The 26,914-nt window shown below is 42.4% G+C and overlaps 1 protein-coding gene across 1 annotated transcript in view; it reads left to right on the top strand.

Moving 5' to 3' along the window:
- Nucleotides 1-274: 274 nt before the first annotated feature.
- LOC142400777 (rap1 GTPase-GDP dissociation stimulator 1-B) overlaps nucleotides 275-26,914 on the top strand; it is a 41,029-nt gene continuing 14,389 nt past the window's right edge. The window contains exons 1-5 of the mRNA XM_075485987.1: nucleotides 275-545; nucleotides 13,723-13,827; nucleotides 19,985-20,107; nucleotides 24,047-24,172; nucleotides 24,740-24,868. Coding sequence (XP_075342102.1) covers nucleotides 533-545; nucleotides 13,723-13,827; nucleotides 19,985-20,107; nucleotides 24,047-24,172; nucleotides 24,740-24,868 — 496 coding nt within the window. The 5' untranslated portion in view covers nucleotides 275-532. The remainder of the gene's footprint in view (nucleotides 546-13,722; nucleotides 13,828-19,984; nucleotides 20,108-24,046; nucleotides 24,173-24,739; nucleotides 24,869-26,914) is intronic.

Here is a 26,914-nt window from a genome sequence, read left to right as displayed (position 1 = left end):
ATTTTCAAACACTGTTCTCTCACTAAAAATTAATTACAATTGTGGCCTCAGTTATTTTCTAAAGTAAAATATTTACAAAAAAATCCATCCTCTGATTAATGGTAAATACTTGTGAATGTTTTTTTTTTCAATTTGTTGGTTATAATATTCTTATATAAAGTAGATGCTTTGACACAAAGCTTATCTGAATTTGTGATTTCAGGGAGAGCGTTACAGAGCAAGGAGGAAACAGAGCAACTGAGCAGAGAGACAGAACGCAAGCGCAGTGAGAGCAGGAAGGGGGGAGCGACAAAGATAAGTCGCAAGAAAAGGAGAGACGGTTGGATGATGGGATTAAACAAAGCTGAGCAGGAAGTAAAGAAAAACAGAGGCAAACTGAGACACACAATCAGAGTGCACTTAATTATAAGAGGGGACGGTCGCTCCTTTGGTAGCCACACTCCCAAACGAACCTGCATGCACACACACACACACCCTCACACACACACACACACATACCACGAGCCAGCAGAGAGCCAGTCAACCAGCAGCCATGACAGACATGGGTGAGTAGCATCATTGATAACATCCTCCTGTGTGTGAGGGTCAGTATGATATGGATGGATGAATGGATGGATGGATTTATGGCTGGATGGATTACTAAATGCAAGGTAACTGACAAGTCGCACACATTTTATACCGTAACCAGTGGTTGTCAAGCTAGTGTAAACCATTCCCCACAACCCAGCCTCATCTTAAGCTGCTGCCTGTTCTGACTACTGCTGACTGCTGTAGACATGAACCCAGAAACAGGCTTTCTGAAGCAGAGTAGAATATTTTAGTTTGTTTGCAAAGTTTGTTCTTAGACTGATTTAATAATATAAACACCATAATCATTTTTTCAGCTTTTAAAAGATTAGAAGTGAATCAACAGCTCTCTGAAACGAGCTAAACAGACTACCTCTCAACATGGATTAGACGGTACAGTTTTCCTGACAGTGTGTCCTGCCCCCGCATTCATAAATAGCTACATATGATTGTTTGTTTTTCTATGTGGGAACATGCAGCATGAACCCTGGGGACTCCCTGGAAGAGCACAGAGAGTGATTAGGAAATTGCTCGCCCACACTCTCTTGCACACACACAGACCCACACAGGTTTGGTTTGTATGCCTATGGGGACTCTCCATTGACACAATGTATTTCATAGCTCCTTACCCTATAATTACCTCAGTTATCTCAGTAAAATGTTTAACCCCAACCCCGAGCTCAGCACCAGGTCTTTACCCTCAAAAGTCCTTTTGTTCCCATTGGGACAAAACTTCTGTCCCCACGTTTACACAAAGTCCCCATAAGTTGGTGTGCAGTCACATTTTCATCCCTAACATGTTGGCAAAACAAAACAATAGCACCAATACCAACACACATGCATGCATTTGGTCACAAACTCACAAGGACATGGGGTTAGATCCTGACGTAACAGGGTGTGAATCAGTTGAATAGCCCCCTCTGCTCAGGCTATTTTGGTCTGACTCTCAAGGGATTAGCTGTGGTAATTACCATCGGCAAGACTCTTCTCACTCAGTGTGTATGTGTCTGCAATCTATTGTATTGTATGCATATAAGCAGCAGCTGAAGCTTTCAATTGAATTTCACTCCAAGTATGAAATCATGTCTCCAGTTTACTCTAGTTAGCCCTAATCAAGCTAATGTGAGCTATAATTATTCTATTCTGTCCAGCCTCCAAACAGTTTTACAAAACATTATTCTCACTTTCAGTTTTTACCCACCACAGGTAATATCTGGTTAAGATAACTTGAATGCTTTTTATTTATATAAATAAGTTATAGCCAGTTCATTGTTAAAGGAAAGCAATTAAAATGTTTAGTTAAGGTTGGGTGGCTGTTAATGAAAAGATAAAAGTTAACTGCAGGTCTTCTACAGAGGAAAACTCCTGTGAATCAAATGTGCTCCATGACAAAAATCCTTTAAACTTCTTTCTGATGTAAAGAACACACTTTCTCTGTACTCACGCTGTATGTTGGGTACAGGAATTTTAAAAACTTGCCACCGTGGCTACTACCGTGGTGGCCGTGGCTCAGTGGTTAGAGTGGTCCAATAACCGGATGGTGGTTAGATTCCCACTCTTGCCGCTCAAAAGAAAAAAGATTGGTGGACTGACAGCTGGAAGGGTGGCAGGCAACCTCCTTGCCATGGCCCTTGAGCAACCAGGCCCCCCATGCTCCCCGGGCGCTGTGATTGGCTGCCCACCGCTCTAGTGTATGGCATCTGTCTCCATGAGTGTGTGACCCTGAGCATGAGCATGTGTGTGTTCAACAACCTGCCAACCTGGATGTGGAGGAGTCATTTTGTGTGACTACGTGACAATAAAGTAATCTTAATCTTACCTGCCAAGTGATATGAATAGCCAACTCTTGCTCCTGCATGGTAATCAGGTGTACCTTGCCTGGCTACGGTCTTAGTAACACCTTCCACCTACAGGTTTAATGATTCTCCTTTCTTTTGTTTTGCCCACTTTAACCTTTGGTCTCAAGGCAGAGCAGCAGCAGCAGTCAGCAATGGGTAATGGTCATCAATCTAGACAGAAATGTGATGAGGGCATTGTTGTTGACATTGTTGTTGTTGACATTGTCTGTGCATGTTCTCCTGAGAAAATCTGAGCTCACAGAAGCCGGGCAAGGAGTGAAAGAATATCTGCAACAATTTAAGAACATCAGTTTGGGACCACAGTTAACGATGTCCAGTTGGCCCCAAACCTAACAATGAGATCTCAACTCAACTCAATTTTATTCATATAGCACATTTCAAACACAAGTGTAACCCAAAGGGCTTTAGAGAGCAAAAGCAAATTTTAGACAGAACAACGAAGGCAAAACGATGAGAGTAAAATTTTGAGAAAGCATTCTTAAAAGCAGTTGAAATGGCAATAAAAAGTTGAATAAATAAATGTAAGTTTACAAAAGACAAACAAAAGAGGTACATTAAAGCAAGTAGTTCACAGGCATATCAATGAATTCACTTAGAATAGGCTCTGCCTGAACAATCAACATGGGTTGAAAGTAAATAATTAAACATGGCCTGCTTCATCCTCCTCTGCACAGTAGGTACATGCCCTGTTTGAATTGACAAGAGTCGGCTTCCATCCCATTGAACAGAGGGGGAGCCATCTTTGTGCATCTCCAGTTTCCAGCCTTTGTCTATTGGGTGGTTCACACTCCCTCGTTATCATAGCAAACTACCGATTTGAAATTCTAGTCATATCTAACCATTTGGACCTTACCTGATTTTTGGGTATGGTTGCATTCCAGACTTCCCTAGTTCTGTTGTGCTCATCAATTCAATTCAATTCAATTCAATTCATTTTTATTTATATAGCGCCAAATACAACAAATGTCATCTCAAGGCACTTAGATAATAAAGTCCAATTCAAGCCAATTGGAATTCAATTAATTGTAATCATAATTATTCATAAAATAATCCAATTCGTTCATATAGAGCCAATTCAAAAACAATTTCCTAGCTAAGGAAACCAACAGATTGCACTGAAACTTTTTCTTTTTCGGTCCAATCTCCCGTCCTGAGCGTGCCTGAGGCGACTGTGGAGAGAAACGACTCCCTTTTAACAGGAAGAAACCTCTGGCAGAACCAGACTCAGGAAGGGTGGCCATCCGCCTCCACCAGCTGGGGTTTGAGAAGACAGAAAGGGGGGGCTATAGCAGCTTAACTATGGGATGTTTCAGGATCACCTGAGCCATCCCTAACTATAAGCTTTATCAGAAAGGAAAGTTTTAAGCCTGGTCTTAAAAGTGGAAAGGGTGTCTGCTTCCCGGACATTTACTGGCAGCTTATTCCACAGAGAGGGGCCTGATAACTGAAGGCTCTGCCTCCCAAACTGGCAGCTTATTCCACAGAGAGGGGCCTGATAACTGAAGGCTCTGCCTCCCAAACTGGCAGCTGGTTCCACAGAGAGGGGCCTGATAACTGAAGGCTCTGCCTCCCAAACTGGCAGCTGGTTCCACAGAGAGGGGCCTGATAACTGAAGGCTCTGCCTCCCAAACTGGCAGCTGGTTCTACAGAGAGGGGCCTGATAACTGAAGGCTCTGCCTCCCATTCTACTTTTAGAAACTCTGGGAACCTCAAGTAAACCTGCAGTTTGGGAACGAAGTGCTCTGTTAGGAAAATATCTTACAATGAGATCTTTAAGATATGATGGAGCTCGGTCATTAAGAGCTTTATATGTAAGGAGAAGAATCTTAAATTCTATTCTGAATTTAACAGGGAGCCAATGAAGAGAAGCTAAAACTGGAGAAATATGATCTCTCCTGTTAGTTCTCATGAGAACTCTGGCTGCAGCATTTTGGATCAGCTGGAGGCTTTTCAGAGAATATGTGGGACAGCCCAATAATAAAGAATTACAGTACAGTGGAAACCGCTTATAGTGGTCACGGATATAGTAATCAACCGCTTATATAGATCAAAAGGCTTGGGACAGAATCATTTCTGTACAAATGCTGTTTAAATAATTTGTTTATACTAATCAAGAAATCCGCTTATAATGTTCATTTTTGGTTATTTATGAATGTAAACATGTGCAAAAATAATTTTAAAACTACGTGTAGCTATTTTATTTTTTACTCCCTTTATTCCTTTCTGGACATTTGCTTCTGCCCTATGCTTCTGCCTCGCTAGCTAATGTAACGAGTTGACACCGGGCAGCAAGCGCGCGAATCATGGCTGGAAAAAGGAAGTCATTTTCTCTGAATGAAAAACGTAGTCTCCTCGAGGCGTATGACAAATTACCAAAAACGAGCCAACGAGATGCTGCGGCGAAGCTTGGCATTCCTCAGGCTACCTTGTGTAGTCTAATTAAGCAACAAGAGACAGTCATGAATGCTAACGACGGAGAAAGAAAACGACGGCGGACTGCGCAGTACTGTAATTAAACTTGCATGATAATAAAATTCAGTAAATGCTGAAGCTATCCGTTTCATTTCATTTTTCTCATTGAAAAACGATACAAATGGCATTTAGATGATATTCTGCATAAAAAAATAAGTGAAATACCTGTACTGTAATACAAATTCGGTTTTAGTAATCAACCGCTTATAGTGTTCAAATTGGCTCTGGACCAACGTGATCACTATAAGCGGTTTCCACTGTAGTCCAATCTTGAAGTAACAAATGCATGAATTAGTTTTTCTGCATCACTCTGAGACAAGATGTTCCTGATTTTAACAATATCACGAAGATGAAAGAAGGCAGTCCTAGAAACCTGTTTTATATGAGAGTCAAATGATAAGTTCTGGTCAAAAATAACTCCAAGGTTCCTCACTGTAGAACTAGAAGCCAAGGAAATACCATCTAGAGTAACTATATAGCTAGACAATTTCTCCCTGAAGCGCTCAGGTCCAAAGATAACGACTTCAGTTTTGTCTGAATTTAGAAGCAGACAGTTCTGAGTCATCCAGGTCTTTATGTCTTTAAGACATGCTTGTAGTCTGACCAACCTATTGGGTTCATCTGGTTTCATAGATAAGTACAACTGAGTATCATCAGCATAGCAATGGAAATTTATGCCATGCTGTCTAATAATGTTACCTAATGGAAGCATGTATAAAGTGAAAAGAATCGGTCCAAGCACAGAACCCTGGGGAACTCCATGACTTACTCTGGTGTGTGAGGAAGATTCTTCATTTACAAGAACAAACTGAAATCTATCAGATAAATATGACTTAAACCAGCCTAATGCAGTTCCTTTAATCCCAATAACATGTTCAAGTCTCTGTAATAAGATACTGTGATCGACCGTATCAAATGCAGCACTGAGATCCAACAGGACAAGCACAGACACAAGTCCGCTATCAGAGGCTAAGAGGAGATCATTGGTAACTTTCACCAGTGCAGTTTCTGTGCTATGATGCTCATAGCCACCAGACCCCCTTCATCCTGAAGTCCCTCAGTGTGTGGTGATGTTATGTTGTGCAGGAGAAAAGAACTAAAGTGCAACTGGTAGGTTGTTTCTCACTAAGTACACACAGTATATAACAGCAAACAAAAAGTGTTTGAAAAGTTACTCATTAAGTTCATGTATAACATGCAGAAAAAGGACCACTGGATTACCTGGAGGATCGTGTACTTCAACATTTCATTGAGTTCCAAATTTTTTTTTCAAATGCAACAAAAGCTACTTTTGTTGTGCTTTGTAAATTCTTTTTAACCTTTATTTTAAGGTATTTTTTCTGCTTTATTTTCTACTTGGGTTGTGTGCGGTCCTTGAATGAATAGTAGGTCTTACTCGCAGAAGACAACAGTCAGAATGCTGTAGACTTCCTGACATGCAAGCTAAAGTTAAGATACACTATATTGTCCTGAGCCTGCATGCAGTGAGTCTAAGGAGCTTAGTTCATGGTTTCATTCCACCTGTCTGACTGATTTGGACTCTGTAGCTCCAATAAAAAAAATCAGGCAGTCTAAAACTAAATCTGAGCCCTGGCTGAATGACATGACACGAGCACTCAGACGTGAGTGCGGCTGAGCTGAGCGTCAGAGGAAAAAGGACAAACTGCTCCTTATCAAACAACTGTGAAAAACGCCAAAAGAAAGCAATTTTCTGATATCATTCTGACTGTTACATTTTCGTTTTAGACTATTGACTGTGTTCTTAATGCTCTGCAGACTAATTTTATTGATTCATCTTCTGCACCTTGTGAAAACTTTCTTAATTTCTTTATTGATAAGATTGTATGAACTCAGGTCTCATTCTCACATGCTGGTTGTGAGCCATCAGTCTCTGTTACCTGCTGTGCTGTTTTTGACCAGTTTGAGCCTGTGACTCTTACAGCCTGCAGATTCCCCATATGATCCTATTCCTCCTCCATTTTTTAAAGATTAAAAAACCTCCTCTAGATCCCACAGTTACAAAAATCATTGAGAAGGTGGTTTATGATCAGTTGATGGCCTTTCTGGAAGAGCATAATATGTTATGATAATATTAATCGAAACAAAAACAAGGGTTTAAAAAAAAAAAAAAAAATCCAAAATTTTTACCGCACCGGTGGACGGGCGGTAGGTCCAGCGACGTGGGACGCCAGACGTCCAGCGACAAGGAAGCTGCAGCCGGAGCCAGTCTGGTGGGCGGCCAGATGTTCGGCGACATGGAAGCTGAGGCCGGAGCCAGTCTGGTGGGCGGCCAGATGTTTGGCGACAAGGGAGCTGGAGCTGGTCTGACGGACAATTAGACGTCCAGTGGATGGCCAGACGTCCGGCGGTGAGGAACCAGGCGCTGGAGCCGGAGCTGGTCTGGCAGACGGCCAGACATCCGGTGATGAGGATGCGAGCCCCCCTGGGTCCCCTCCAAAGCAGAACCAGAAAGATCCTGCTCTGGCTCGGCCCCCTCCGGAGCAGGATCCGGAAGTTGCGAAGCTGGAAGCAGGAGGTTGTGGTGCAGGAGACTGCGATGCTGGGGACTGTGGCTCTGGAGACTGTGACTCTGGAAAATGTGATGCTGGAGGCCAGTCAAGCACACACACTCTATATGAAGCCACGCTGTTGGAAGTCGTGAAGAATGAGGTCTGGCATCGTCCTGCTGAAACAACTACGGAAAGGACATCCCCTTGATGGTAGCATATCGGTCTCCAAAATTCCAGTACCGACCTCTGCATCAGATGGAGCCAAAGCCGAATATGTTATTCACACATATGAAGTCATCCATGCCATGGACACTGATATTTTGGCACCCTTCTCTGACAACAGGCTGGATGCTCTTTCTCATTTTTGGCATGTCAAAGCAGGTTCGGTGCTTGGTTCTGAATGGTGGAGTAAGGTTAGCATCAGATGAATGGAGGCTGCGGGATGGATTGTGGCGATGGAGAGCCTCAGTGAGGTAGGACGGGGCCTGGTTATAGAGGGCTTTGTGTGTGAGGAGGAGGATTTTGAACTGAATAAGCTGTGGAATTGGGAGCCAGTGGAGGTTCTGGAGGACAGGAGTGATGTGATCACGGGTGTGGGTGAGCAGACGTGCAGCTGAGTTTTGGATGTACTGTAGTTTATTTAAAGTTTTGGATGGTGTTCTGTAGAGGATGCTGTTGCAGTTGTCAATTCTGGAAGTGATGAAGGCGTGAATGAGGGTTTCAGCAGCAGAGAAGAAGAGTGAGGGGGTGGAGTCGGGCAATGTTCTTGAGATGAAAAAAGGCAGTTCTGGTTTTTTGGCTTATGTGATGGTCAAAGGAGAGGCTATTGTCAAAGATGACTCCAAGGTTGCAACTGTGGGAGGATGGAAACAGGGCATAGTTGGCATGGTGAGGCGGAAACTGGCTGTGGTTTTGGTGAGGGATTTGGGGCCGATAATGATCAGGTCAGAGATCAGATCAGAGTTTGAGGAAGTTGGTCTGCATCCAGGATTTGATGTCGGCGAGGCAGTTGGAGAGAGACGAGTGAGTGGCGGGGGTGATGGAGACGGTGGAGATGTATAGCTGGGCGTCATCGGCATAACAGTGGAAATAGAGACCATGGTGGCGAATGATGTTGCCAAGGGGGAGAAGATAAAGTATGAAGAGGAGAGGACCAAGTACCGAACCCTGGGGGACACCTTGGGACAGAGGAACAGTGGAGGAGGTGCAGTTGTTGATGTGGATGAATTGTTGTCGGTCTGTGAGGTATGATTTGAGCCAGGAGAGTGCAGTGCCAGTGATGCTGAGGGAGGACTCAAGGCGGGAGAGAAGAATGGTGTGGTGGATGGTGTCGAAAGCTGCAGTGAGGTCCAGGAGGATGAGGATGTCGTTGGTGACTTTTAGGAGGGCTGTTTCAGTGCTGTGTTGGGAACGGAAACCAGAAAGATGAGGAAGTGAGAGTGCAGGTCGTGGGAGCAGGAGAGGGGGACAAGTTGTTATACATGGTGTCAATTTTTGTTTGGAAGAATGAGAGAAAGGAGTTGCATTTGTCAGTGGTGAATGAGTTGGAGGTATTGTTGCTGGGCTTGAGGAGTTTATTTACTGTAGAAAACAGAGCCTTGGGGTTGGTGGAGCCAGAGTGTATGAGGTGAGAGTAGTAGGTGGACCGGGCAGTACTGAGGACATCCTTGTACTGCTGAACTGTATAGGCTTGTAGGTGGACAGTTAAACCGGTTTTCTTCTGAAGTCTTTCAAGCTGTCGTTTTCGTGATTTCATTTTGTGTAGTTCAGGAGTGTACCAGGGGGCAGAGTGGGTGCATGAGACAGTTTTAGTTTTGATGGGGGCCAGCTGATTGAGACAGGAGGAGAGTATTTAGTTGTAGAATTTGGTGAGGCCAGTTAACAGAGGAGGGGAGGCAGATATTTTACTTGCAAGAGGGGCAGAAAGAACTGAAGGGGAGATGGTTTTGAGGTTTCTGAAAGATATTGTCCGTTTATCCTCAGCGGTGGGAACGGGCATGTCAATGTCCATGATGTTTCCCAGGTGGTCGGAAATGTTGAAGTTGAAGATGGAAAGGTGATGTATGGTGAGGCCAGTGGAGCAGACCAGGGGCCTCATGTACAAAGCGTGCGTACGCACAAAATAGTGGCGTACGCACCTTTTCATGTCAACGATCAGATGTATCAAGAACGAAAAGACCGTGGAAATGTGCGGTGCCTCACGGCAACTTCAGGGCTGGCGTACGCACTTTTCTACAGCTGTTGATTCTTTGGCGACACCTAAGGTGATGTTGGGAAACTGTTATAATAAATAAATGTGAAAACAATTAGTCCTCAGACAGTGATGTGCACATTTGAGACACATGAACAATTAATACTGATAAACAATTAATACACCCATGTGTCTCCATTTACACGAGTGGATATAAAAGCATGCGCAAAGTAGTGCAATGCATACCATTAAAAACAATGGCTGCTTTAAAAGTATTAGAAGACTTTGCAAATGGTGCAATTCGAAGAGAGCGTGTGTTCACTACAACAGAGAGTATTAGCTGGCATATGATGGCGACTGATTACTCATTAGCCGTTTTGAGGGAAATCCTCCTAGAACTGTGCGCAAAGCTGCGGCCGGCGTTGGAGCGCAACACAGCGAGGAGCCATGCGCTGCCTGTGCCCACAGGTGATGTGCACACTGGGGTTCCAACCGGAGCATTCCAGGGGCAGGTGGCCAACCGATTGGGACTGTGCCAGCCGAGCCATGCCAGCCGTGTGGGACAGAATTATCCGCATCTCAGCCACGTGTATCAAATTCCCAACAGGCCAACATTAAAGCTCAATTTGAAGCGAGAGCCGGTTTTGTAATCGGAGCTATCGACTGCACACACATTGCTATAAAAGCGCCATCACATGATGAATTTGTATGTTAACAGGAAACATTTTCATTCATATGTGATGCGTAAATGCAATTAACCAACATTGTGGCGAGGTGGCCTGGTTCAACGCACGATTCATACATTCTGAGTAACAGCATGTTGGGAACAGACTACAGGCTGGCACTGTGCGCGATGGCTGGCTTCTTGGTGAGTAACTTTATTCTTGTAATGGTCCTAATATTATTCCCGTGACGCGCATTGAGTATGTGCGCCCCCAGTTTCTATCCCGTCTTCACAGCATCATTATTATATTATATATATTAGTCGGTGGTTAAAGTTAGTTTCTTGTTGTTTTTTGCTGGTTAAACTTCAGTTTAAGATCTTTCTAACAAGCCCCTGATCGTCTGTGTGGGCATATATTAATAACCCTGTGCGTAAAGTGTGAAATGTCTCAATCAGCCTCACCTTTCCCCCGGCGCTCTTCTGCACGTTACTGTATGAACACGTTGTTGTGAGTTACACAAAAACATGGGTATTTAGCTTGGGGGTAATCAGAGTCACCCACATGTGCTCCCACCACCCCAGAGAGAGCAGTGTCACCCATAGTTGCCCTGACTCTCTGTTCAAACAGGGTCGGTCACCCCCCCCCACCCGCCTGTTTTGGCCACACTGCAGTGGTGGGCAGCCAGTCTCCGCTTCACCTCCAACTTAATCTCGGACCACTTCTTCTTCACCTCTGCTTGTGAGGCTTCTCAGACCCCCCAGCATTGACAGCCTCAGGCTCTCCCACCCACTCCTCTTGCGTTTGCTGCTTATGCCGGAGGACAGCGTGCCAAAGAACACATTTTTGCGGGCCTTCACTTCAGAAAGTAGCACCGACATCTCGCTTTCCGTGAAGTTCTTTTGTGCCAGGTTTCAGTAATACATTCTAATTCTGAATGAATTAGACTTTTATTGTTGAGTGAGCGGGTGTTGAGCAAAGCCAGTTTCAGGGGACTGCTTCATGATCGGTTGTGATGACTGAGCAAGGAGATTTGATATTATTTGATAGATTTGATAGGTGCACATGTCGTCTGTTGTGATGACGTAATGAGGAAGTTGTGGTGCGTGAGCAGGACCAGATGGATGGGATAGAGTCAGGAGTCAGGAGTCAGGAGTCCGGGCGCAGATGGTTGTTGAGTGAGTGGAGGTCGGTGGTGAAGTACAGCGGGGGCATGATCCAGGTGTGGAGTGCTGGCACGGAGCTAGTGCTAGTTTGTGACCAGGAGCCGGGTGTCTGTGGAAGGAGAAGTGACGTGTACCCCAGGAGAATTCACGGGATAATCCACAACATAACCACAGCAGGCAAACAGTAGTCCAATGTTGAGGAGAGGAGCCACCGGCCTGCTAGCCCGGCAGTTCTGGTGAAGACACGAGGTTGTCAGCCCGATGTGGCCAGCGGAGGAAACCAGCCAATGGCCGACAGAACCGACCACACCTGGACGGAAAGATCCCGGGAGGACAGGCAGAAGGACTCGAGCTGGCAGGGGAAATTGCAGGGAGAGACCACAGGAATGGCCAGCCCGGTGGCGGGCGACGAAGCTGTGCCGAGAGTAAGTCCCGGGAGTCCTGAGGCTAGCAGGACATACTACAGTCTGCTACAGTAGCAAGTGTAGCAGGGTGGTGGATACTGGTACTGGTGAGAGACCGGTAGCGATTCTCTCCATCAAAGTTGCAATCACGTGATAGAAAAATGTGTCCAAAACAGACCGTGAAAGCTATAGAACCAGTAGAAACTGTAACGGTCGAGAAGTCTGCAAAAAGGCCAACAGAAAGTACAAAAACCCAAGATTTCCAGACAGAGAAGCGGGGAACAAACCACGCCAGCATCCACTCACATCCGGGTCATTATGAACCTTCTGGATGGAGTTACAATGGTTTTCCAAAATTCTTATTTTCTAATGTTTACTAATATATGATTTTATTTTATTTTTTTAAACTGCAGAAGAAGAAAAAATCCTTGTCTTGATATGTTCTGATAGCAGACACTATATTGTTGAAAACTGATTGTTGATTTTTAAGGCATATTTGAATTATTCAACACAGTATGTGCATATTTATTTTTCAGTACAATATAACGCTTGAGATTTATAGATGTGTTTATATATTTATACACATTAATATTATCCCATTGCTTTTTGTTTGCTTGAACAATTTGTTCTTTTTATTAACCCAACAGTCAAACATTGAAAGCCCACCAGAAGTGCAGGGGATCTATGCAAGGTTACTCAATACTTTCCAATAAATCCTAAACATATAAAAGCCATATAAAGTTCAGTGTGAACTTGTACAGGACTTTACCGTGAATTTCCAGGGAAGAGAGGGATTTTCATAAACTATAGAGCTAAGCATGAAAATTGCTAAACTGGGATAGATAATAGAATAGAACAATACTGGTAGTAGTACTACCAGTATTGTTCTATTAGGAGGTTTAATAATATTCTATTATTAGGAGGTGAACACTGTAGAGATGTGACAATAAAGCTGTGGGCATAGGCTGGACTTGAGATCTGTGTAGCTGGAGGCAGGGGAGACCTCTGTTAACGGTTGTTCTTAATTTACAACAGCACAACATTTTCAGATCACAGGCTTTGTCCAGGGAAGAGGTTATTACTCTCAGTAGATAGTACGGATGGAAACTCAGTTACCAGTTAAATATCTCGTTTGCTGATCTGTTCCTGTTAACAAGCACTACAATACCTTCTCCTTTTTTCTTGAGGAGAACAAGAAGAACTTAGAAACTAGTGAAAAATGTTCTTGTGCGCGCAAAATGATTAACCAGCCATTATTTATTATTTATTTATAAGAGTCTCAAAGCACGGAACCAGCATGTAATGGTGAAAACTCAGCTAAATCATTTTTATTTTCAAATTGCAATGTTGGCAATGTTGCTGTTGCACATGGACACAGGTACCAAGGCCCTGACAATAGATTATGTAACCATATAGGACATCAGGGCGTCTGACATACACATGTAAAACGTGTCTGATTTGATTCAACAAAGATCATAAATATATACCCAACTAATCTGTTTCAGCCTTCAAGACACTGAAAAGAAAAAGAAAAAAAAAACACATTTCTGTTGTTTTTCTTCACTGCATATTCATAATCATATTCAACCAATATTATACAATCAATTGCTTCTCAGCATTATTCTGCTGATGTACCCAAGCTAACCTAATTTACTCTCCTCCATGACCTTGCACTTCTTCCACTTTTGTTTTACTGTTTTACTGTTTACCTTTTGCCTACCGATGTTGAACGCACTTATTGTAAGTCGCTTTGGTTAAAAGCGTCTGCAAAATGACCGTAATGTAATGTAATGTTTGAACTAATATTTGAAATTCCTTGATTATTTGGAGATGGGATAATTAGGAATTTTTAATTTGGCATATCTTTTATTTTTTTGTGCTTATCTTACAGACTCTCTTAGTGAGGCATTGGAGGCCATCAGTGTGAGCACAGAGCTGATTGAAGAGGAACTGAAGCCTCATCTGGATACAGTGTTGGCTGTACTGCTGGAAAAGAGTAGGTCATGTAACATTCAAATACACACACGCACAGACTTACATTACTGGAATGTGACATATGAATGGGGGGGGCGGTCCCCCACTAACACTACCACCACAATTGATTCAAGTACACTGTTTGCAAAAGCAGAAGTAAATTTGAAAGAACAAAATTTTACTGAGATCTGAAAAGGTTTCATCAGCGAGTTACTCACAAATACTGTGTGATTAATAAGATTAGTGAACATGGAACAGGAGGTCGTTTTTATTTCTCCTCACTGTCCAAATTCCAAAGAGAACTTAAAAAAAAAACATTTAAGGCCTGCAAAATATGCTCTATTTGTTTATTATTTCACAAAAATGTGAAAGTGCACAGAGTAATACATCAAATGCAAATAAAAGTAACGAATCCTCAAGGACCTAACACGACAAAATAAAATAAAAAACGTAAAAAGTTTGGCCCAGTTCAAAAGCTTAGCTGTATGGATGGCATGTTTAACTATTTACCAATATGTTCTCCATATCCGCTCCACCATTTTGGTAATTTTATTAAATTGTTTTCTTAGCTTACCATTACTTGACATGTGATAATGTCCAATCTTGTCTATTTTAACTTAAATACAAGACATAACTTATGAAACCAGATGAATTCATCTGGTTTTTCATCTTTTTTTAACTTAATCTAAAGTTTGGTCAGTTTAGTATATTTTAACCAGCAAGCGTATAAGATTCTGGATTTTTTTTTATAGAATATTCAAATGACACAAAGATGGTCTTGAAATTTAATAAAGATACATTTACAGTTGTTAAAAATCCATATCAGAAAACATAATTTCATGGATCATTGAATTTTATGTTATATAGTTTTACAAACTAAATAGAAAAAGTTTTTTTTTAATAACTTTAAATGACCCTGTCTCATCAGATTGGTATTAATATAAAAAAAACCTCCAAACACTGTGACTTGTAGAAGCAACAGTTTGATCGTTGCCTAAGAGAAAATGTAAAAGTCCTCTGAAAATGTCAAGTGAAAGTTATGTTTGCCAAAGTCTGACAAAGCACTTTTTTGAAGTTACAGAAAAAGATATTTTGTAAATGTTACAAGGTGGAGGTTTTGGACCCAAGGAGGAGATCGACACTGAGAAGTAAGGCTTAACAGGTTTATTGCAGTTGGGGAAAGACAAAAAACAAAATAATACTTGATTTCCTATAGGAGGAATATCCAGAGAGTGAGAGTTGGCAGCGGTGAGTGGACAGTCAGGTGAGTGCAACAAGTGAGCGAGTCTCTCGGTTTGCGGGGTATGGAGGATTCCAGGAAGGTCTCTCCACAGGGTGTGTGTCCAAACAGGAGGAATCCAGGAGATTTCCGCAGGATTTCCAGGTCCGGGGGGTCCGCAGGATTCTGCTGGGAATCCTCAAGGTGGAGCCTCCGGGTTGGTGGTGAAGATCGCCAGGCAGGCAGCGACTTGGCAGCAGATAGGTTTGGGATCTCAAGGTCTCCCAGCACGATTTCCAGAATTGGATCTCACTTAGGAGTTACAACTGGCGATTAGTGAATGTCAGCCCAGGGAATATAAGTAGCAGGGTTGATGAAGTAGATGAGCATAAGCTGTGCCGAGATAGTCTGCCGAATAAGTAGGTACTCGCTATGCCCACACTCACACACACAGGTACACACTGCCAACTCTCAGCAGGGGGGGCAATACAATGCACACACGGGGAAAAAAGAAGGTGGACACAAGAAGGAGAACACCAAATGCCAGAGACAGTACCCCCACCAAGACAGTACCCCCACCCCCACCAGGAAAAAGCGGAGGCAGATAACTCAAGGATGCCTTCGAAGGTTCGGGTAAATCCGTTGGCAGAGGATGTGAGGGTGTATTCCACCCAGCACAGGTGATTACTAGATTAGCAGCAGCGACACACTACACAGCGGACTTGAGCTCCTGGTTAGTCCACTCCGCCTGGCTATTGGTCTCGATTGAACTCAAACTGATGGTCTACAGAAGGACCTCCAGACTTGTGAGATGAACTGCAGTCCACGATCCGAGAGGATGTTAGCAGGAATCCCATGAATGTGGAAGACGTGTTGAGTGAGGATGTCCGCTGTTTCAAAGGCTGTAGGAAACTTGAGAAGAGCCACAAAGTGAACTGCCTTAGAAAAGCGATCGATTATAGTAAGAATAACAGTGTTACCTTTAGAGGGTGGCAACCCGGTGATGAAATCCAGGCCTATGTGGGACCATGGTCTGCTTGGCACAGGGAGCAGGCAAAGGAGCCAGGTCAGAGGCTGGGTGGAAGTTTTCTCACGGGCACAAGTTGAACAGGCTTCCACATACTCTCTAACATCTTTGTCCATGGTTGGCCACCAGAAGCGCCTTCGGAGGTGTGACACGGTCCAGTCGGATCAACTGTGACAGGCTATACCAGAGGCGTGGCCCCATTGGATAACCTGTGAGCGCACATTCACTGGGACAAACAATTTGTTAGGTGGAACCGTACCTGAATCAGGATGAGTTCCAAAAGTCTTTGGAGAACAAACCAGACATGAGTAATGTGTTCAGCCAGGTTCTTAGAAAAGATGAGATATTGTCAAGGTAGACGAAAACTAACCTATTGAGAGAGTCTCAGAGAGCATCATTCACTAGGGCCTGGAAGACAGAGGGGTCATTGGTGAGGGCAAAAGGAATCACTAAATACCCAAAATGTCCCAAGGGAGTATTGAACGGCGTCTTCCACTCATCTCCATCCTTTATGCGGACCAGATGATAAGCATTCTAGAGGTCCAACTTAGTGAAGATGGTGGAGTCCTGGAGGGATTCAAAGGCTGAGACGATAAGGGGCAGAGGGTACTTATTCAGAACCGTTATCATGTTCAGACCCCAAAAATCAATGCAGGGCTAACAGGTCTTTTCCTTTTTTTAAACAAATAAGAAACCCACCCCTAAAGGAGACAACGAAGGTCTTATAATGCAAGAATGGAGTGACTCATTTATGTACCTTTCCATTGCTAATTTCTCTGGTCGAGAAAGATTGTCTAGGCGACTCCTGGGTAAAGATGTGCCAGGCAAAAGGTTAATTGCACAATTGTAGGGTCTGTTGGAAGTAAAAGACAGGGCTTTTGACTTACTAAACACCTCAGCTTGTTCACGATATTCTTCTGGAACAGAGGTTGAATCAGGAGTTTGACTCTCGCTGCTCTGAGTTTCAGTGAGGGTCAGGGCTGACTTTAAACAGGATTGTTGACACTTAGAACTCCAACTAAACACTGATACAGTCTCCCAGTTAATCAGTTAATATGTCTGTTTTGGAAAGACAGAGGCATGACCATGGACTAATGGTGATTCAGGGACAGAAATTAGTTTTTCTTTTGTTTTTTTTACATATTTTTATTGAGATTTTCTCATTGATTTAAACATTGACATTGAAACATTTTAAGTGACATGAATACATTATAACCCAATCTGACAAAAATGAAAAATAAATAAATATAATGAAACAAACAAAATGATACTAATACTAATACTACTATTACTAATACTACTACTACTACTACTAATAATAATAATAATAATAATAATAATGTAGATAAATGATGATAATTCAATAAAACAAAAATAAATTCCAGTACGATCACAGCAGTGCATAAATTGCAGAACTTGTACAATTGATCACATTTCAAAGTTGTGAGTTTCAAGAAAGTCTATATAAGGTATCCATAGGTGAGCAAAATTCTTTTTCTTTTTTACAATATATGTTGGTCTCTCCAAAGCAAAACATGACATCAGTTCATTTGTCCACATTCCAATACAAGGTGTGTCCATACTTTTCCACAATAGTGTGATTATCCTCCTGGCTTGAAATCCATGTCTATTTTTGACAAAGCAGTTTTGATTATTGCCAACAAGATGGGGAAGATACGACTCCAGTCTTCTGGCCAAGGCCTCGCAGAGTATTTTAATGTCACACCCCATCAAACTAATAGGCCTGAAAGAGGAGCATTCGTTTGGTGGTTTGCTTGGTTTCAGGATTAAAGTTATTATCGCAAGTCTCAAAGTCGGAGGGAGTATTCCCTTTATATAAGATTCCTTATACATGTCCAATAATGGGACCAGAAGTTTCTCCCCAAATCTCTTGTAAAATTCAATTGGAAAGCCGTCCGGCCCTGGTGCTTTTCCGCGCTGCATTTTTTGAATGGCTTCTGCTAATTCCTTTGTTATTAGACTGCAATCCAATTTGTTGTCCCCTCTTTTCTGTCGTCTCAAACCCCAGCTGGTGGAGGCGGATGGCCACCCTTCCTGAGTCTGGTTCTGCCAGAGGTTTCTTCCTGTTAAAAGGGAGTCGTTTCTGTCAACAGTCGCCTCGTGCACGCTCAGGACGGGAGATTGGACCGAAGAGGAGTTTCAAAGCAATCTGTTGGCTTCCTTAGTTAGGAAATTGTTTTGGAATTGGCTGTATATGAATTAATTGGATTATTTTGAAATTAATTAATTGGATTTTGATTACAATGAATTCAACTCCAATTGGCTTGAATTGAACTATATTATTTAAGTGCCTTGAGATGACATTTGTTATAATTTGGCGCAATCCATCCATTTTCTATACCGCTGTATCCGTCGGTCGGGTCGCGGGGGGGCTGGAGCCTATCCCAGCAGCCAATGGGCGAGAGGCGGGGTACACCCTGGACAGACCGCCAGTCTATTACGGGGCCACACAGAGACAAATGAGACAAACAACCATACACACTCACACTCACTCCTAAGGACAATTTTAGAGACACCAATTAACCTAACATGCATGTTTTTGGACAGTGGGAGGAAGCCGGAGTACCCGGAGAGAACCCACGCATACACGGGGAGAACATGCAGACTCCACACAGAAAGGCCCCAGCCGGGAGTTGAACCAGGGAACCTTCTTGCTGTGAGGCGACAGTGCTAACCACCACACCACCGTGCAGCCCTAATTTGGCGCTATATAAATAAAACTGAATTGAATTGAATTGAATTCCTTCCACGTCTGAAACCTCAATTGATCAAGAAAAGAATTTTGACTGTGTAAATCATCTAAACGCTCTGATGTATACAAGGCCTCATCGAAATCCCTAAAAATGTTATTAATCTCCACTGGTTCTGAAGTCATATCGCCTGGAGGCGTCTTGATGCTGTTGATTGCTCTTTCTCACTGCTTTTTCTTAAGTCTCCAAGCCAGCAGTTTACCGATTTTTTTCAATGGATAATTTGTTATATTAATTTCTTTGCTTGGTGCGGGCTGTAATTACACTCCTAAGTTCCTCCTCTGCCGCCATCTCTCGGTCCTCCGCTTCTCCGATGCTTTTAGTGTGCTCCGACACGTCCTGTTTAACTTCAGCCACTTTGCCTTCTAATGCAGTTATGGCATTGGTTACCTCTGAGGCGGTTGTTCGTGCCATCCAGTTTTAGTCCGAACTTTGGGCGGAGCGACTTTAGCTCTCTTGGGCCATCTGCTATGTCGGCCATGCTACTAGCATCTGCTTGTCCTGGTGAGGCCCCTTTCTTGTTTTAAGCTGTTTGTTTTCGAGCTCTGGTAAAAATGTCACATTCCTTAGCCGTGTGAGATGTCGACATAGTTGACGCTGAGTGGAAAATCTGAATTCCAAGCCACTGTCCGAGGAATAAAAAGATTTTTGTGCACGGTTGATCAGAGCCTCTCTTCTAAGCTGCCATCTTCATCGGGTCACGTGAATATCCGGGCGGAAATGAATGTCCTCATACTACTGGCTTTTAGTAAGCCATCCTAAATAAGTAGGTTTTTAGCCTGGATCTGAAGAGGCCCAAGTCAGAAATAAGACGCAGCTGGACGGGGGGCTTATTCCAGAGCCTGGGGGCAGCTTTGGGAAAAGGCTTGGTCACCCCATGGTTTGTATTCCGACCTGGGCACTTCCAGCAGAAATGTATTTTATTTGATTGATTGATTGAGTAGGTTCAAGGTTTCTGATCAAATACCAAAGAACATTGTAAAAGGAACCCTCAACATTTACCCAGCTCCCCAGAGAATGGTTTGAGAATCATGACAGTAAACCTAAAGCAGTCGACTAAAACTGACCTCACTTATTTCTGCTATTTTCTGTGATATGATGATATATTGCGGTTATCTTGATAAAGTTATCAGTTTCAACAAATCTATTTGTGTGTCCACAGAGAAAGATGCTGCTGTTGAGATCGCCAGAAGTGGGATTCTGCCCACCCTGGCTCAGACTTTACAGCGTAAGAGCAGCCTGAGTTGCCAGGTGGCTCTGGTGGTGGCAGAGATGGCACGAGAAGGTATAACACTCAGTTATTTTTATTTATTATTCTACCATAAATAAGCTTCCAATCTTTTAAGAATTCACTTATAATATAATGTCTTATTTGATAAATTAGAGGAAAACATTTTTTTCCTTTGCCCCTAAGATTTGTGTTGTTGTTGAAACTTTCAAAGAAGCTGTTCTTTTTTGAGCAGCCACACTTTAGCTGAATCTAATAGAATCTTTGTATAAGGATGAAGCATTCGGCAGAGGGTTAGTGCGCAACCATAATTTCAGTTTGAGTTCTTCCAATTTAAGAAAGACAAACTTCTACATATTTGAATGGTACTAGTTAAAAAACATGTTGAATATTTACTACAACGCTAAATGTGCTGCAGATGAAATTATATCCTAGTCAACATCATTACTAGCATTACTCTGATGAAGAATTGTAGCATACTGCAACAAAAGCTGGATGTGTTCTATATGATGCCATTTTGGATTACAGTACATCACAGTAGAATATTTCACGTGTAGGAGATGGCGAGGAAGGAGGACCCAGGTGCAGACACAGCTTGAGAGCCAGGAGGTAAAATGAAAAGAAACTATTTATTTTAAACAGAAGGCGCGGCAAAGCCAGATAACTATTTCCAAAAAGAACACTAAAAAACAAAACCCAAAAAGTGGGCCAAACTAGGAAAGCAGGAATAACACTGAACTGAAAAAAGACAGCAGCGACAACTTATGAGGACAACCTGAAGAAAACAGAGGATCTGACAAAGAGAGAATGAAACCAGGAGTTTAGATACAGAGGAGGGGGATTGGTGAGTGAAGACAGCTGAGGGAAATAACACAGGTGAAGGAAGACTGGACCGAAGAGAGACTGAGGAAGTGAGGAAGCCAACACAACTGAGACAAGACCCGAACAACAACAGAATAGAAATACACGACATGGAAAAACCAAAAACAAAAAAAGTACCAAAAGACACAGATTATGACAGAATAACAATGGTTTCTTTTCTTTTCTAACAATATGAGTGAGCATGTTACCATTTTCCTACATGGAATCATAAAAACTGCTTCTTTTATCTAATTTCATTTTTATAAACCCCTTTCAAATGAATAAAGGACAGAAAATAAAGGACAGTTTTAAAATCCTCCATCCTCCGTAAGAGGACTTTGTGGCTTGTCAAAGTGGATGTGGAAACACTCACATTTTTTATTACTATTATAACCTTTATTTAACCAGGAAGATCTCATTTTTCAAGGGAGACCTGGGCAAGATAGGCAGCAGCAAATACAAAACACAGTTACAAATTACACAGATAAAAACACAAACAATGAAAGAAAAAGTATTGAATATACAAGCAAATGATGAAAAACAAGTACATGTAGTGGAATCGGCCTCAAGTGTCGTCAGTTTGGATTTGAAGGCACTCAAAGAGATTAACCCTGTTAGTTTCCTGTCCTTCTGCAACATATTCCATGCTAGAGCTGCAGAGTAGCCAAAAGCCTTTTCACCCAGTTCAGTATGGGCATATGGAACAGAAAGCAACACGTAGTCTGGAGAACGGAAGGAGTAAGGACCAACACCTCTCTGTGCAATGAAGGAACAGATATAGGAAGGCAGTAGGCCAAGTGATGCCTTATATATAAAAGTATACCAATGAGTGAGTCTTCGGGTGGCCAGAGCAGCCGTTCCAACTCGAGTGTATATCACAGTGGTGTGTCAATGGTTGAAGTAATGAGTGCTGGACAACAACAGAGGCTTTCTGCAGGGATTCAATGGCCTGAACAGGAGTTGATCCGCAGCAGTAAATAACTGTGTCATCAGCATAGAAATGCAAATTAGCATCTGTCACATTTATACCCAGATCATTGATATAAATAAGGAATAAGAGGGGACCTAACACAGAACCCTGTGGCACCCCGTTGTGGACAGTAATAGAATCAGAACACAGGCCATCATATTTAATGCATTGAGTCCTATTACTAAGATAGTTGGTTAACCAAGTAACTGCTTGCTCCGAGAGTCCTGATTGCAAGAGTCTACATTTTTTAATGTATCAAACGCTTTCAACAAATCAATAAAAAGAGATGCACAATGTAGCGTCTTGTCAAATGCAACAAAAATGTCATTTACCACCTTCCTGTGATGGTACGATGCTTTTTCCTAAAACTACATTGATATTTCGATAAAATGGTATTAGAATGTTAAAACACCTTTACTTGCTCAGTCACAAGAGCTTCAGGAACCTTCGCCAGCACTGATGAATTTGATATTGGTCTATAATTAGTTAAAATGGCTGGGTCACCCCCTTTTAATAAAGGGAGAACAAAAGCTGATTTTCATACAGAGGGAATTTCATTCTTTTCTACATGGAAGATTTAAAATGAATGCCAAAGGTTCTGCTATAAAATCAGCTGCCAGTTTCTAAATCTTTAAGGGCTTTATGAACTTCTTGAACGGAGAAGGGTACAAAACTGAAAGGGTGACCACCATTGATTGGAAAGTTGGTGGGGGGTCTCTCTGAGTCAGATCCCAAAGAGTCAAATAGAGAAGCTATCTGTCATAGATGGGGACAGAATCCTTTAGAATATATAGGTGGAGCTTGAGTGCTTTTACTCACAGAAAGAGAATTTATAACTTTCCAAAATTTCCATGGATTATTTAGGTTCTCAGTGGTGACAGACAAATAATATTCAGATTTGGCTTTCTTGATAAAAGAAGAGCATTTGTTTCTCAGTTGTCTGAAAACAAGCCAGTCAATAGGAGAACCTGTTTCCCTTGCCTTGGCCCAACCAGGTTACGCTCATAAATATTTTCTACCAGCTCTGGAGAGAACCAAGGGTTTTCTCACCCTTTTACCCTAAATTCCCTGATAGGGGCATGCTTGTTTACAATTTGCATAAAACCATCCCTAAAGAATGTCCAAGCTAACTCTACATCAGGGATCAGACCTATTTTTTTTCCAATCAAAATTAGACAAATCATGATGATAGGCTTGCTCAATAAAAAGTTGAAATGATGCAAGACGTTAATTTGGGCATATTAGTGTTTCTAATAGCAGCAACAACACAGTGGTCACTTAAGTCATTGCAGAACACACCCAAAGAGGAGAATTTATGAGGAAAATTCGTCAAGCTCAGGGGCCAGTGTTAGGTTGCACATTGCCAGATAAAAGTAATAATAAGAGAATCAACAATCTCTGCTTAGTATTGAAGATGAACACAAGAAACTTGTGCTAAAGAAAAAAATGGACCAGACTCAGTGAATAATTCCCTATTATATAGATCAGTGAGCAGTGCTGACCAACATGTCATTGGGGTCATCAGGTGGGAACCTCCTTTCATCAGTGTTTCGTCGAGTTGGGCCCACGACACCTCCAGGAGGCTAGACAATGACCACTGGCATTCCAGAGTCACGGCATCGCGGGGGGGTAAAAAAAAAAAAAAAGATCCAAAGAAAAAACACCTGTCCAAAAAAAAGCGGCAGAGCGGCAGGGGCGGTCCTAGAGGCGGGCCGATCGCGGGGGGTGAAAAAAAAAACAACAAAATAACACCTATCAAAAAAAAAAAACTCTCATTCTACTCCTAGACCACAAGACTATATCAGGCCTTAGATTTGTAGAGGCTATTTCCTGGTGTAGATTCAGCGCACAGCACAAGCCAGTATAGCTAATGTAGCAGACTTGCTGCTGCAGTTCCAGGCTAGATGCACACCACAGTGCAGCAGGAGATGGGACTCTGTATAGCTGTAACAGTTCTAGGTTGAAAGCAAACCTCACTGCATGTCTTCCCCATCTATCTGCCCCCTGCTTCCTGTCTCTCTCAAACTGTCCTATCATTAAAGGCATAAAAAGCCCAAAAAAATACTTTAAAAAAAAGATGTAAATGTAACTTGCTATATTCATTTGATACGATTAGATTCTATTTCAATGAAAGAAGTTGAATCTTTTCCATGTGTGTGTTGCAGCTGCCGTAAGAGATCCATGCATTGAGGCAGGCCTGGTGAAGGTGTTGGTTCCCCACCTGAGCAGCAGTAATCAAGAAATGCTGCTGAACACTGGCAGGGCCATTGGACGGATCTGCTTTGACAACAGTGAGTCAGTCTGACAGCACTGACTGAGTCAGCAGGGTTTTCTGTCAACAGGGAGATTTTTAAACATGGTCCATGTTATTCTGTGGGGTCAGAGAGGGAAAGATTACATGTTAGCCTTAAGCTTTAAGTAGATATATCATTAGTTTATGATTCTCAGATCTTAAAATGATCACCGGGATTTGGTAAGTTGAAGCTTTTAAACCCTTTAAATCTTGTTAACAAGAAGGAGCAAACAATTCAACAAAGATCAAAATAATGCTCAGAGGACAGTCGTCTGAGCATTATTTTATAACATGTCATTTTGTCATGTGTATCTGAGCTCTTTAACTACATCACAAACTAATTTCTTCCTCTGATAACTAATGTAACATTTCCTCATGTCCATTCACTGAGAGTGCCACTGAATCTGAATGGAACCCCCCTGCTCTGAGGCAGTTTCAGAGATACTTAAACAGTCATGCTGATGTTGCTGAAATCACACTGATGTAAAAAAAAAAACAAAAAAAAACATGTTTCCACGTCTGTTCTGTCATCCCTGAACTCTTGCTCTCTCTCTTGTCTTACCAGCATACCAACAGGACCAGTTAGTCCAGAGTGGTGTAATCCCCAGACTGGTATCCATAATGAGAGAGTATCCAGATAATGACCCGCTGGTCAACGTCTGCCTGCTGGCCCTCTGTAACCTGGCTGACATGGGTGAGTATTTTCATCTGTTTATTCTAGTAAATAGTAGTTCAATCACAGAACCTCAATATTCCAACCTGTCATTCTTGATCATTTCTGTATTGTGTTCTATGTGCTCTTTGGAGTTGTTGGTGTAGATTCTCATTAATCCAGAGCTTGAATAAAGGCAACTGGAGTTCTCGTTTGGGTTCTTGAATAAGTTTCACCTCTCATCCGAAGGCTTCTTCAGTTCTAACCAGCTGTAGCTGGGACTTTATGAGAGTCATTAGGTCATGCAGGAGTCGCTCAAGTCACATGTATCTTACTGACCCTTACCTCTATCTTTTGGGTCTTTTAGGTTGTTCAGTGTGTGAGTTGGCCACAGGATCCAACGTGTGAATGGTTGTGAAACCAACTGGGAATGAGAGTCCGGTCTGCATTGTGAGTGCTGAGTAGGTGACCCCTGAGACCGCCTCTTCTGTTTAAAGCTGTTTTTTCCAATTAAATGGCTTCCTCAACTCTTCTTTTCCAAAGGAGCTATCTTCTCTGTCCACAATGTAGGCGTTACTGTACTCAGAAGAGTTTCCCTTTTCCTTGGCTTCATTTACACTGCAAGTCTTGATGCCCAGATCTGATTTTTTGCCTAAATCCGATTTTTTTTAACGTGTGGTTACACTAACTTTAATAATGTGACTCATATCTGATTCACGCGATTACACTTGCCTATCACCTGAAACATCGCACATGCCTACTTAAGTGTTTACCAAACTCTACTGCTGAGGCAAATGGACGATGTTGACATAGGTCCTACTCCTCCTCTCCCCAAAGACCGAGAAGACAGGTCACTTCCTCAACTGTCCACTGCGCCTCGTTGGTTTTGACCCCCTCCGACATGTTCCTTGTATGTTTATGCGTCTCGCATTCACTAGCTTACCACGTGCGACAAAAAATCTAAATCGTCGCGTATTTAATGACGTGTGGAACGCAGTGTGTAAGAATATCCGATCTGCCCGTTTACACGGCGGTCACATTGTCACATATCCGATTCGTATCTGATAAATTTCCACATATGAAGGAGGCCTGTATCTGATCTCAAAATATCCGAATGTATGCGTCCTTGTCCTATTTACATGGTCAAAAAACATATCCGATCTGTGTCACATGAGAGCAAAAAATCGGAATTGGGTAACATTTAACTGACAGTGTAAATGTAGCCTGAGTCTGGACCTGAGGAGCTGTCTCTCCTGTTGATCCATGTGCTTTTGTTGTGGTTGTTTAGTTTCTCCTTTATAAAGGTCTGCTCACTTCCAACTGCACCAGAATGTGTATGCAACACCACTAAGTTTGTGCTTGGATGTTCTATCCTTTGGGCGAACCACTTTCCATCTGAAGGTGTTGTTGACACTGTTGCCTAATCTTACTAATCTTACATCTGTCCTTCTTTTCCTCTCTGTTAGACGCTGTGTTGTTCCCAGATTTGTTAACTGAGTTGATCCAGTTTGGGTATCCACAGGACTGAGGTGCTTTCTTGATGTGTTTGTGTTCCTTTTCTTTTATCTCTGCCTAAGTAGAGACACTCTCAGTCTGATTGTGTTGAGTTCTGATATCAGTGGTGTGGGTCAGGGGCAGATATTGATCTGTTTCTGTAGGTTTCCCGTGTTCCTCAGTGTTGAGACCTCAACCCTCCTCAGTGGAAACAGTACAGTCCAAAAAAGACAGCTTGTTTTTCTCATCCTCCCTTGTGAACCTGCTGTTGCTTTCCACCAACTTGATGTTTTTAGTGCAGGCCTCTTCAACATGTATATTTCACTTGCTAACTAATCTACTCAAGAAATATTTAAATGTTTTTCATAGACTATCACTGGTGACCTGTCCAGGGCGTAGCCTGCCTCTGGCCCAATGACAGCTGGGAAAGACTCCAGCCCCCTCCGTATTGGACCCTGTATTGGATTAAGCAGGGATAGAAAAGATGATGGATAGATGGATGCACTTATCATCCTCCAAAATGTTTTTTTTATTCTTTAAGGTGTTGCCTTAGTAAGAATACCTTTTTGTGAACTGCTGGTTTTAAGTCTTGCA

Source organism: Odontesthes bonariensis, chromosome 2 (assembly GCF_027942865.1).
Source record: "Odontesthes bonariensis isolate fOdoBon6 chromosome 2, fOdoBon6.hap1, whole genome shotgun sequence".
Lineage (NCBI taxonomy): Eukaryota > Metazoa > Chordata > Actinopteri > Atheriniformes > Atherinopsidae > Odontesthes > Odontesthes bonariensis.
Note: the sequence above shows the minus strand (reverse complement) of the source record. Positions and strands in the feature narration are given on the sequence as shown.